Consider the following 14,333-nt stretch of genomic DNA (forward strand, 5'->3'; position numbering starts at 1 on the left):
AACACACTTTTTCACAATAAAAAGTTGCCGTAATTAGTAATGTGATAAAGATTTGTACATTTGCATGTGCTCAGAATTGCAAACATAGTCATTAGCTTTGGGTGCCCCTCACATTTTTTCAGGTACTTTTATATAATCTATTGACTTTTACATTTCTGTTTGGGGGAGGCTATATAGAACTATCAAATGAAAATATCATTGATCAATTTAGTTTGCTTTGTCATATATATACTTCAGCTACAGTGAAATGCTGTAATGAGAGCGACCTAGATGGTAGAGCTAGGTACAGTATGCTAGATTCGGGGTTTTAGGAACAATGCTAAGGACGAAGATCAGTATATTTCTTATACCCAAGAATCTGCTGCTACCCTGCACAATTTCTGAGGACTACTTGGAAGAAGCTGCATGTCTTGTTGATGGAGCCTGAACCACCACTTAAAAGTGTTGTCATTCACCAACCGTAGGGTTAATGGAAAGTTAGTTACAAACTGGAATGTACACAGACATCTACTGCATATACTGCATATACACTCTACATTACAAACCCCTCTCTGAAATACACATAACAAATGATTATGTACACCAGCCTTCCTCATCTGGTACCCTCCATATTTCAGACTACATCTCCCATCAGCCCCAGCTAGTTGAGAGGCAGGGCATTTCATTAAAAGTTTTACAAGTGATGGGAAGAAGCCAGGAGAACATCATGCAAAACAGGATGTATTAATTCTTTGACCACGTCTATAATTCTAGTATGGTCTTTTGCAGTACTACTTTTTGTCTTTTACATGTAGAAGAAGCAGAACATCACTGTCCACTTGCTCATGGATAACTCTGGCTCTGTTGCTTCAGGAACTGTGATTACAGTGTTAGCGAGGGTGCTGATTCTGAGAACCAAATGGCTCACATGATATAATACATTATACAAAAAAACAGTTATTAATGTGAAAGTAGCCAAATAGCTCTTCTGAATTTTGAAGCCCGATGTCTAGTGCCTCTGATTCTGATGTCATAATGTTGTCTAGATGCAAACCAAATCAGCCATCTTTACTTCTAGAAGTTTCAATATTACACTTCAGCTTTCATTAAGCTTTGTTTAAAAGTTGAGAACTGAGCTGCTGTTTATTATTATTATTATTAGAATCAGTTGGGGTCTAAATCTGTCATGCATATTTTGTGATCCATGCACTATTTTGTCATGCTGCATGTCAGGCCAGTCTCATCCAAAGCCTTGAAATAACAGTAAGACCACCTTCTCTAGTTTTGGGAAAGCCTTCTATTCTATTCAGTGATCTAAAGCAAAATACGTGCTCTTTCGAAGCAGAAAGAGCATTCATCACATAGGAAAGACTGAGCTGAGCAGTTATGCAGCCATATTGTAGCCCTGCTAGGACATGTGCCTTACTTAATTGAACTGTATCTCTTGAACTCTGTGTCAGAATCTCTTGTGCAGCTCTGTAACAGGAGTTATGTCTTTTAGAAATATTTCTTCTCTATAGTAGCCCATTCTTATTGTGAATAGTGAATTTATTATATCCAAATGTGATAGCCCAGCTCTTTCATGTACCCCAATACAGAGATGGAACCATACATTTGGGCTTTAACATTTACCAGCCAGTAATTGAAGTCAGTTGTATGTACAGGTGACTCTCAACTTACATGGGGTTATGTTCCAAAGATAGTACGTAAAGCCAAACTTGCTTCAGTTTTTTTGCCAAGTGTGTAAAGCTGAATGTACACAAGTTAAATGTGCACGGGTTGCGAGTTACCTGTACAGTCATACCTCATGTTGCGTTCCGCTCTTGTTACGGACTTTCAGCTTACGAACGCAGCAAACCTGGAAGTGTTTACTTCCAGGTTCGCTGTCCATGCATGTGCAGAAGCGATTTAGAAGCAATCTAGTTATGGAGTTTTTGGGGTGCGAACAGCACACCGAAACGGATTAAGTCCGCAGCTAGAGATACCACTGTACAAGTGAGTAGACACCTTACAGGACAACACTGTTAAAGATGTTGAGTCCATGAATTATAAGCTTAACAGACCTTGCTAAACTTCAGTTTTCCTCTAGATATTTTTAATTATAGAATTGCTTGCATTTTAAAACTGTCAATAGCATTGGTATAAAAAATGAGAATATCTAAATTACTTTTCCTCAAATATCTTAAATCTGAGGATACACTACCTATAAATGAGGTAACATTCTGCCCAAATTTATCCTTACAGTGTCAAAAACAACAAAATATCAAGCTCTCTCTTCTTTAAGCTTGTTAAGCACAGTAGCCATGTTACCTTTCTCAGAATTGGCAGAATTCCTGTGTGCTTGATTTCAGTGATCTGTAATACAATTAATGCCTTCAAAAAAAATATACCCAATGAATAGTATTCAACTAAGTTTTACTCAGAGTAGACCCATTGAAAGTAATGTACTTGACTAAGTTAGGTCCATTAATTTCCCTGCGTCTACTCTGAATAAAACTTAATTGAATATGCTATGTTAAGCTTTTGAAAGCTAACTCATTTTTAGTTGTAATTATTTCTTCCATTTTTAATTTAGACACCCTCTTTTAGCTTGTGAAAGTATAATGCACATAGATCAATACTCTGGAGTTCTTTGGACTAGATTGATTTCTTTCTCATGAGATGTACATTGCAGTTCTCTCTGATATATATGTGTATATACCCACTGACACACTACTTTGTCCCTGTGAAAATGGTGCGGTTGAACATTTCCATATGAAATGAAGGGGATATCAAATACTCGAATTAATTTGGACTGTAAGATGGCCTGTACACTTTCAGTTAATCTGCAACACATTTGTTGTTCAGAGGCATGGGAAAATGCTGATCTTTTAAGAATGACATGACTACTGTGTCGCTTTAGGCCTGATTATCAAAGCTACCCGTTGAGTACATTAATTACAGTATGTTTTCTTCGTAGATGTAGTTCTTGCTATTTAGAATTTAATAAAGAGTAGCTTATCCTTGGACTGAGTATGCCAATATAGGGTCTTTTATTGTCTTTTTGATTTTTTAAAAAATGTTCTGAGTAATTTCCTTTTAGTTAAGCTTGAAAATGAGTACAAGTGGGAATGGCTGGAAAGTTTTTTTAAAATGTTTTTTAAGTTCAGCTTTTGACTTGGCAGAACGTATTTCATATGCAAAATAGTAAGATCTATACCAGTTTTCTTCAACAATTGCTATTCTTTTAAGTACATCTCTTAATCAGTGCCACTAGGGTACTTTTTCTGTTTTTAGGAAAAAACAATGTTACTATACAGATTTTTATTACAATAAGAAGTTAAACTTTAACAAAATCTATTCTGCTATTCATTATGCTCTCCAGAGTTTTTGTTAACTTTAATTATACTGGAAATATATATGTGTACATGAGACAAAGATGGGAGAGGTAAGTAGTAAAACAACACAACAGCCTTCTCTCTTGTACTATTGGTTATAGCAAGTAGGTCCTTGCATCTTTTCTATAATAGCACATTTAATAAAAAAATTCCAGTGGCTATATAAATTGAAATTGTATGATTTTGTCTAAAAACCTTTTTTAAAATTAGATGAAAAGGAAACTCAATGTATAGTTAGAATGCGAGCAAAAGTATTTGGTTCTCCCGTCCAAAGCATTTAGCTATTATATTGGGTATCAGGTGATAGTTGTGTCATGGCTGGGTTGATCCAAATTGAATTTGCGTGTCATTTGATACATTGTCCGTGGTAACAAGAAATTATATTTTGGAAGGGCTTGATAACTTTACTAAACAAATCTATAAATCCATATCCTATGCTGACCCAGCTGAGTCTGCCTGCTTATGCAGTGCAAGACCGCTCCAGGCCAGGGGTGGTGGTGAGGACTGTTGCCATAATCATCGATAGAAATTCAAACTCCCTCGCAGTGAGACCAATCCACACTGTTCTTGGGTTCAAGGAATTGTTTGTGGTCTTGGATGATTGTGGACAGGGATGATTGTGTATCATCTGCCCTGCTACACTACAGCCTTCTAGACTGAGCTGGCAGAGGTAGTCTTGGATGTGGTGTTTGGGGACTCAGAAGTTCAGGGGATGGCAGTATGGGAGAGGGCATTCTGTCTTAAGGTGTGCAATTTCTTGTCCACATATGTGAGTGGTACCTTTGTTGTGTATGCTGAAGACACACTTCTTTCATTCTGGCCTTTGACACTTTTGATATATATTTTAGGACCCAACCTATCCTTTTTATTGTAATCTGCTTTAACTGTTTTTAATATACCTTATCGGCCCGAATATAAGCCGCACCTGAATATAAGCTGCACTTTTAAAATTGGAGGGGGGGGTGGAACCTGAATATAAGCCACTCTATTCCTTGCTGCTCCTGTCTGCTTGGGGGGGGGGCATGCTGTGTTGTTGGTGGCCTTTACCTTTTCTTGCTCTCTCCCTTCCCAGGCTTTGGGGCAGAGGACGAGGGACTACGCACGGGGCGGGCACCGCTTTGCCGCACTCCTGGTGCTGTTTGCTCCGTGCTCCTGGCTGCATACCATAAGGTTGCAAATATAAGCCACACTTTTAACTTTTCGTGGTTGGAATTTTGGAAAAAGTGAGGCTGATATTCAGGCCAATACGGTATATATTTTTAATTGTTGCAACTCACCCTAGGACCTTATGGTGAATGTCAGATAAGAAATATTAACAGCAACCTCTAAAAATTACATTCCTCATAACTCAAAGTATATTTTTTTAATGCTCTTTAAGCAATTGGTCTCATTACTACCCTTTGTTAGCAACTGTTGTGTAAATGTTTTATTTGTAAACTCAATACTAACCTTAGATTATTTCTTCCAAATGTTTCTCTGAATGTAACTATGTATGCTTTGACTTGCACAGAGAAGCCTTTGTTACTGTTTTGCGGGCAAAAGGCACATGATCGCAAAAGGCGTGCAGCAGCCTCTGTATACCAACTGATGGGGATTTCTGCTTCAGATGGACACAGGCTTGCTGATATCCACGTCTTGAAAGTATTGAATCCTATTTGCTTGCAATAAATACTTAAAATTGAATTGTCAAAATCTATAATTATTTCCATCAGTGGAGACCTCATTGCATCTGAGGGCTTAAAGTGTACTTATCTCTAGGTGCCAATCAGTCCTTTATCACAGGCATCACCACTATTTAGCAGTGCCAAACTTTGTTCAAACATATGTAATTTGTTTGCTAAGCTGATGAAGGTTTTGGCATCTGCCTAAGGGGGAGGAATAGTTGTTACCTGAGTCGGCCTTCCAATTCATGAACAATTCTTCACTCAAAATATTCTGTTTTGTAATTGAAAGCACAAAGAGATTTTGAAAGTCTTTCATTCCTGTTTGTTGTATTATTAAGAATTAAAATTAATCAAACAAAACTGAATAATTCACATATTAAAATCTATAGTGCTGCATCAAAGCCATAAAGCAGTTCTTTTCTATATACCGTATTTTTTGCCCTATAGGACGCACTTTTCCCCCTCCAAAAATGAAGGGGAAATGTGTGTGCGTCCTATGCTCACTCTCCAGGCTTCAGGAAGCTCTGCGCAACCCTCAGGAGACTGGTGCAACTTCCCGCCGGGCTCCCTAGGCTTGCGGATAGCAGGCTGTTCTCAGGGCTGGGGTCGGGGGAAGCTCGGGCTTCCCCCGCGCCAGCCCCGCGCCTGGGGGGAAAAATAATTTTTTTTCTTTATTCCCCCCCCCCCCCAAAAGCTAGGTGCGTCCTATGGGGCGGTACGCCCTATGGGGCAAAAAATACGGTAGATTATGACCACCAGGGCAGCTTTTGTAAGCATATAGGTGCTACATTTTGTCTTGCAGTGCTCCTAAAAAAATTACAATTCTGTACTCTGTCCACTATAGCTGCTGGCCAAGTTGCAAAGTGCCACATATATATGCAGTGGCATTTCAGCCTTCCTCTGCTGACGGCAGCAGCCTTCACTCTGAGAAGCTTTCCTGGAAGGTCAGGAGCCCTTTGAAGCATATTTGAGGTGCTATCGGGAGTGCATGGGATGGGGGAGGCAAAGCCTAGGAAAATAGTGCCAGAGATCCAACGCATCCTTTCCCTAGGTTTGTTGCTGAACTCAGTAAAAACCAGGCTTTGTGCCCTGAATTTATGGAACTGCTTTTCAGTCGACTTGGTTAAGACAGAACTAGCACCACTCCTAAAATACACAGGAAGCTTGTGGACATGACTCTGTTTACAAATACTGTATAAAAAATAGGCGTCTGAGATCAGTTAGTTGCATTGAGTTACTTTCTTTAAGAACCACTGCTTTCCTTTTAGCAAGCTGAATATACTATACTGACATTTAAAGCATAGCTTTCTTTTTCCTTGCAGTTGCTGTGATTGGCTCATAAACATTTGCCGGAGAAAGAAAGAACTCAAAGCACGCACAGTATGGCTTGGATGTCCTGAAAAATGCGAAGAAAAATATCCAAGAAATGCTATAAAAAATCAAAAATACAATATCTTTACATTTATACCTGGGGTAAGGCTACTAATGATTCCTTAAAGGTGGGCTTAGTTTATGTCCCTTATAAATTGTATGTCTTACAATATTTTAAAACAAATAATTTGAATGATAAGTTGTGCAATCCTTTGAAGTTCAGGCAGTCCTCTTTTCCCACTGAGAAATGTGCTTGTTGGTTAAAGTGATTAGTGGGATCAGTGATGATTACCTGTGAGGAGCAGAGACTGGCAACTTATTTTTAGGTATTGTTTTTATTTAATTTGTCTACTACCCTTCATCAAAAGATCACAAGTATATATTTTCTTTAAAAAAACAAGGGCACAATAAAACATTTGGAGGAAAACAATAAAACAGCATAACAAGAGGACGCCCAACAATATATACAGTTAAAATCTTCTAAAGCAGATTATTTCTGGGCCTGTGGGCACATCTGGAATTTTCAAAAAGTTGCCATTCTGAGCTTGAACTGTCACAAATTGTAGGGAGTGCCCTCTCCTCATTCCCACTGCATGCATGTGTTTCTTGGGCACCGAGAGGGATGCAAGCTGGGAGGAGGAATGCCCAGGACAGGCCCTCAGAGATAAGGAGGGGGGGAAAGGCAAACACAGACCTCCAGACCCTGGGGTGGGGAAACAGACATAGAAACCCAGAGAAGAGAGGGGAAACAAAGCAAGGAAGAGACACATAGAAAAGATGGGAGGAAACAAATATACATACCCTGTACACTCTGACACACACTCCCTTCCTTCCTTCCTTCCTTCCTTCCTTCCTTCCTTCCTTCCTTCCTTCCTTCCTTTTTTTACCCTGCCCCATCTGATTGGCTGCTCCATTCTTCCTTTTTCTCTCCATACCCCCTGGGTCTCACATCTCCTACACCTTACCTTTTTCTTAAAAAAATGTTTCCCCTCCCACGTTTTCTGTTGGAGGGCCAATCTCAGCATGGAAGGCTAGTGAGCTGAAAGAGGAAATACCAACAAAGCCCCCACCTTGACTGTAATTTTTCAGACTGATACCTGCTGACTTCCAAGGTGTATGAGGTGGGGGAAGATAACTAGCGGTGAAGGGGGGAGTGAGGGCTTTTCACAGGTGCCATTGTGGCCTCAGGCATCACATTGGGCACACCAGTTTTAAGACATGATTAAATGACATGATCCAGACAAAGTTAAGCATGTTTATGTTTCATTGATTTTAGTAGGATAGATAAGCATATGATTACATCTCCCAGCAAAGACAAAAAATAGCTTTAAGTGTTTAAATTTTATTAGATTGGTCCTACAGGTTTTGGGTGATTTAAAATACCTGTTAATGAATATTTTTAATCTTACGCTTCAGGATAGGTACATGTAAAATGACCTCTTAGTAAAATGTGTGTCCGATTTGAAGGCTGTATAAATTTGACTTCAAATTGTCCCCTTGCTGGAAGCATTGCATTGTATTGTATGTACCTTCAGGTCAAAGTAAACACAAGAGTAGAAAAAGACCTGTCTGCAGGCTCCAATCCTATGCTATCTTATTTGGAAGTGAGCTCCTATGACCTCTGTAATACCGACTTCTTAGTAGACCTGTATAGGATTGTCCCATTAACATTTTTTCTGCAAAACACAAAGGGTGACGTTTAGAGAAGTGAGAGTGCTTCATGTGTTCATTTTTTTAATTGGGTAAACTTGTGGCTTGTATACATTAATGCTATATATGAACGTGTATTTAGTATTTGGTAATCAGTTATTAAGTATAAAATGTGAATAACAAAGCAGGTCTAAAATCCGTATACATATTCTTTATTCACATTCATTCCTTATCCAAGAAATTTTAAAGAGTTAATATTGCTTTTTTGCAGTTTTAAAGCTGTGTATTACCTAGTGGCACTAAATTGTGCATTAATGAGAGAGGGATAAATATTTTCCCTTATTTTGAGCTCACAAGTAAACCAACCTCCTATTTTTATTTTTTTGTTTTTCACATCTCTGTTGAAATGTTCCTCGCAGAGTGTTGACTTTAAATGCAGAATAAGTGGTTGGAAAGTTAATTCCCCAGTATGGCTAGTGGTACAGATTACAAAAACACCCATAAATGTAGCAATTGTTTTTATGTAAGAAACCTTTATACGGTGTTGGCTATTATGTGTTTTATAGGCATATAACAAAACCTTGTATTAACTAAATCCAGTTTAAAATAATGTTCTGTCTCTTCAGATTTTCTTTTGGCTTATTATGGTTTTCAAGATGCAGAATTCTTTTCAACACTGGCAATAATAATTTGTTGTAATACATTTTGTGCAAATCACAAAAGGGCACAGTTTGGCTTTATTTTTTTTGTTCTTTGACTGATTTCAGTAAATTCTATGACTTTAGCATTGATTCTTTGGATAGCCAGCCTTGTTAGTTTCTAATTTAATATTTGACTGAAAAGTAACTCTTGAGGGAGAGGTGTTTCAATGAGTGTGAAATAAACAGGCCATTATATACTGTGCCTTTTTCCACAGTAATAAATTATCTTGTTGGTTACTTGTTGACAAGAATGCTGCGTCTTTCAATTCTTAATTTCAGTAAGAATGCAGATTTTTGTAAACCTTGTGCACTGGTTTTTTCCTCTCTCCTTACACTCCCCCTAACCCACCAACATTATTCAGCTAGCTGGCACATGCAAGGATATTACTTATAACCCCTTCTTTATTTAAAAGAAAAAGTGAGTCCATAATGTGGACTCCATAATGTGTTTTCTTTTGAGAGTATTAATGTCAACTGCTTTCATGCAGACAAATATTTTCATCTTCATTGCATGAAACCAAAATTTTCTCTATTTACACTGAACGTTTTCCTAAAGGTCATTAAGTATACATTTAGACATTGATTACTGTAGTTAAATGCACAATGTGTGTTTCAGGGGTTTAGGCAGAGTCCCGATGCCTGCAAAGATCAGCCATGATTTGTGAACACCTGTTGGCACAGCATAGTCCAGATGCATTATTAGTCTTGGAATATTTTTTCTTAAACTTTTCCTTAGGAAATGGAATAGTTTGAAAGCGTTTTGTAATTGCACAGTTGGAATCCTATTCTGGCTTTAGTATGAATGCAAATTACTGAGCTATTAATTGATACTAACTGGGATTTTAAATTAATTAGTGGTGAGGGAGGAAATATTGTTACCCTGCTGAGATTAATTTATATAAGAATTTAAACATTCTAGAACAGAATAATCAAGTTTCATTGTAAATATAAACACAGTATTTCTGTAGCGTTCCTCTTAGCATTTGTACACATACTTGTAAATCAGTAATAACTGCTAAACCAATTGAATTTCCCTTGTATTGAAATTTCTATAATACGTTGGTTTGTCTGGAGCTTACATTTGAATGCACTGTGTTTGCATTCTACCCACATGCAGACTTTGGGGTAACATTCTTTATTTTCATATTAAAAAAGGAAATGTATTTAAACATAAATAAATTACAATATTAACATTTTTCACTTGGGGAGAATAGCTAGGGATAATAGTAGAGTGACAGGTTATATTATGCTGATTTTATTGTACAGTACAATCCAGAGAAACTATTTTGTATCACTTAGATTATATGCATACTGTTTCCTCTTATATCATAACTCTTTCTTTTTGGAAGGTTATGTACTTTTCTTTTCTGTATTCATTACTCTTGTTGCTAATGGCTAGGCAATACTGGAGTTGTTCTTTTATCACATTTGTTATTGAATAGTGGCCTCACTTTAGCTATGAATTTAGAGGACATTAATCAAATCACTGTTTTCTCAGGTTAGTTCTCCATCTGTATTTTGGAGATATAACTGAAGTAGCTTTTAGAAGCTCAAACATTTTTTGAGGATGAGTAGCATTGGCCTCTCCTACATACACACCACTTGGGACGCAGGTGGCGCTGTGGGTTAAACCACAGAGCCTAGGGCTTGCTGATCAGAAGGTCAGCGGTTCGAATCCCCGCGACTGGGTGAGCTCCCGTTGCTCAGTCCTTCTCCTGCCAACCTAGCAGTTTGAAAGCACATCAAAGTGCAAGTAGATAAATAGGTACCGCTCCGCTGGGAAGGTAAACGGCGTTTCCGTGTGCTGCTCTAGTTTGCCAGAAGCGGCTTAGTCATGCTGGCCACATGACCCGGAAGCTTCTCTTTTAATTTTGAAATTATACTTCTAAACTTACAAAAGTATGCTATGGCTCACACTGTTACCCAACCATCCTCGTGTGCTAGTTTTGTTTAATAAAATATCTACCCTGAAAACAATTCTTAGCGAAGCTTGCTGACTATCTACAATTCTATAATTCTATTAATAACCACCAAACACTTACCCTCCCCCCATTGCTAAATTACAGGGTGCCCCTTATCAGTGTCTGGGCTCCTGTAAAGGATACCCTCCTCTACATGCTTGGACTCTGCTTATAAGCTTATTGTATTGCTAAGTATTGCTCAGATAACACATGTTTTGTCTAATGAACATTCTGTAGTGCTACAATAAATGCTAGATACTATAATGCCTATATTATGGGTGAATTTTCTATTTAATATTTTATATTGGAATAGTCATCACCATTAAATGTTCATGTTACTATTGATTGATTTTTCTGTGATAGTAGAGATAGTTCAAGCCATGTTGAAAGCAGCACTCAAAAAAGGAAAAGAAACTGTTATTGATTATAATTGTGATTAAAGTTCCTGTTACATAAAAAAAGTTTCTGCATACTGGAAATGTTTTTGAAAGCACCATTTCCTGGTTTTTCTTTTTTCTTTCACTTTTAGGTTTTATATGAACAATTCAAGTTTTTCTTGAATCTTTATTTTCTCGTAGTCTCCTGCTCACAGTTCGTACCAGCGCTGAAAATAGGCTACCTCTACACCTATTGGGCTCCTCTGGTAATCAAAAATGCTATACAACTATATATATATATATATTTCTTTTATCAGCTTGTGTGCACATGGCCAGTGTGGTTGTATAGAACTGTCTCCTAACACTGATGGCATGGCAGCTTACCTGGAAAGAGCAGTGGCAGTGATGTTGGTTCTGTGCACATATGCTGGCAAGAGCACAGGATTGGCTCTGCTGGTGTGTTCATGAAGCCCACCTCTGCCATTGTCCCATCCCAGTCCCTGACAGCAGCTTTGGGGATCAGCTCTGTGGCTCTCTTCCACCACACTAGCCTCTACCACACATGAAAGACGCTCAGTGCAGAAGAAACATTTCCTATTTCCTAATGGTTAAGAGATCAGGAGTATACTTCTGATTTCCATGCTTCTCCCTTTTTTCACTTGAATGATCTCCATTCTCTTTTCAGAGCTAATGTCAAACGACATGGCTTTGAACCAGACGCTGAAGTCTATTTAGTTTCAGATACTTATGGTTTTGTGCAACACTAACCATAGTTGGGGATTTTGAATGAGAAGGGAGCAAAGGAGAATACGATTTTGTGAGGAAAGGAGAGGAATTGCAGGGGTACTCCTGGTCTCTTAACAACGCTTCACAGATCATGACGTGTTACATCTGAACCGAGTCAGATCAAAAGAAATGTGACTCTCATGTTAAATGGACCTGTGTGTGTCTGGGAAAAGTAAGCACATTTTTTTTTAAAAAAAATACTTTTATCTATAATAAAAAGTTACAACTTGTATGTTCTATAATTTAAGAACTACGATTCTACCTATGCTGTCTGAAAACATTGGAAGTATCTGGCTATAGCCAGGATATTACATTTAACATTGGTTATTGATTTTATTTTCAAAGGGAATTGCCCAAACTTTTTTATAACTACTCCAGAAAAAAATGCTATAAGGTCTACATGTGACACATAGTCCAAAAGTTTGGTATATCTGATCTAGTATATGCAGCTAAAAACAAATGTTTCAGTACATTTTTGGAAGTAATTGATTCCATGGAACTTACTCCTAAATAACTGAGTTTTGGCTCACTATAATTTTTAACCAAAGTCAAGTTACCCACCTTCAAGGCAAAAAGAAAAACTCGTTTAGGAGATTAGTCTTCTCTTGTTACATCTCAACCTTTATTTAAAAGTAAGTGTGCTTGATGATTTTTATCATGCAGCTCAGCTTCATGTCTTGGAGACTATGGGTTGGTGCAGCTGTAACATCAAAACCATGCTTTGGTGTTACGTGCCTGAACCTTTGGCTCATATGCTTCCCCCTCGCTTGAGCTTGGAATGCCCTTCCTCCTTTCCTGGTTTGAAGCAAGTCATCTTTGATTTGTGCTTGCTCTCTAAATAAGAATTGAAAACCAGGGTTTGCTCCTGATTTGCAGAGCAAGCACAAACTGAAGCTGCACAGAAGGGAAAACTATGATGTATCCTGAACCAGGAAAAGAGAGAGTGGGGTGCCAGTGTGCATTGGTTCTACCAGCTCTGTTAACACAGCTACACACCCACAGTTTGTTATTGCATATGAACCATCCCATTGCCTTTTAGATGTGAATTCATCTGAAAACAGCTTTGAGTGGAGGGTACTATATTTTGTTCTTGTGATGAGAGCCTGTTCAATAGTTTTATCACATGTTTTGGAAATGTTTCCAGAAATCATTGGCTATGTCTCAAATTTTCCTCAGCTGTTCTGGAATAACTATGCCTTGGCAAAAGGGAAGAAAACACACAACAAAACTCCAAACAGTCCTACTAAAATGAAATATAAAGTGCATGCTTTTCTTATCTGTGGATTTTAATAGAAATATTTTCCATTTCGGGAAATGTTTGTTATATTTTAAACAGGGATTTGTTTTGGCTGTCACAGTGCTACGAGAGGCAGTTGATGAATTTCGTCGTTACCAGCGAGACAAGGAAATGAACTCTCAATTATATAGCAAGCTTACAATAAGAGGTTGGCAAACTTTTTTTCCCTGTGAATCATGAATAGCATTCATATTTTCTGGTCTGTGTGAAGTACTATTTCTTTAAACAAGACCTCCAAATTATGGCCAGCCAAAAAAACACAGCCTATTAGCATATACTGTGGCCTGTTCGGTGCTTAACAGTCTCCTGTGTTTGTAATCCTAGGCAGGCAGCAAATAGAAGGTTGCCATACATGGTTGGTGGGTTTCATTCAGTGCAGTGGGTCACAAATTATGCTGGCCTGGTAGATTTAACTGAGGGAAACTAACAAGACTACCACTAGCTATAACTGATGGAAATTATGTTAATCACTATCACTTGAATAAGGCATAAGAATATGAGTTCATCACACATAAAATACATATGCCAAAATTCTCTAAAGAGTGCTGTATAAATTCTTTTTAAAATGCTGGCATTATAACCTGAAATAAACAATGTATGAATCATGGATTGCATTTAACTCAAAGGTTGTGCATGTCTGCACTAGATTCTTCAAAGATGAAACTATCAAAGGCAAAAGGTTATGTTAAATACAGCATACATTTCTCTCTTGTGTTGATCTTACTCAAAGAATAAGCCAATATATTTGGTAAAACTGCTGAATAGATTTTAATTTTATTTGGTGTTTAATATAAAAATAATTAACATTCCGTTTTCCCTCTGTTATGTATACATTGAAATCATCCATATGCATTCATCCATGGCTAGCCTTTGGAACAAAAATGAATACTATTAACTAAAACTCTGCTTATAAATTTCCATTAAACGATGCCTTTTGTTGAAGCTTATACTGCTTATTTTCTTTATTTCATGGCTCCATGTATTGAGTATTCTTTCTGTATGTAGAGATTTTCTATCATCTCTTAATTGTGGCTTGCTACATTTTTATGTTACTGTTTAGTTTGCCACTTTCTGAAAGCCTTCTGATCTCCACAAAGGATAGTTTAATATTGCAGGAGATTTTGTGGCTCCTAATGGGCCAGTTCAGGGTAGGACACTCATGTAGGCTTG

At 37.7% G+C, this 14,333-nt stretch overlaps 1 protein-coding gene across 8 annotated transcripts in view; it reads left to right on the plus strand.

Moving 5' to 3' along the window:
* Window positions 1-14,333, plus strand: part of ATP9B (ATPase phospholipid transporting 9B) — a 115,138-nt gene that overhangs the window by 12,338 nt on the left and 88,467 nt on the right. For 2 of the 8 annotated variants that reach the window (XM_077933210.1, XM_077933211.1), the window contains exons 3-5: window positions 6,343-6,493; window positions 11,233-11,346; window positions 13,203-13,311. The exons of 1 other annotated variant lie outside the window; for it this stretch is intronic. In XM_077933210.1, coding sequence (XP_077789336.1) covers window positions 6,343-6,493; window positions 11,233-11,346; window positions 13,203-13,311 — 374 coding nt within the window. Of the gene's footprint in view, window positions 1-4,866; window positions 4,998-6,342; window positions 6,520-11,232; window positions 11,347-13,202; window positions 13,312-14,333 lie in introns of those variants that run through there. 5 more of the 8 variants (XM_077933213.1, XM_077933212.1, XM_077933214.1 and 2 more) reach the window with 5 other exon arrangements.

The sequence above is a fragment of the Podarcis muralis genome, chromosome 8, assembly GCF_964188315.1.
Source record: "Podarcis muralis chromosome 8, rPodMur119.hap1.1, whole genome shotgun sequence".
NCBI lineage: Eukaryota > Metazoa > Chordata > Lepidosauria > Squamata > Lacertidae > Podarcis > Podarcis muralis.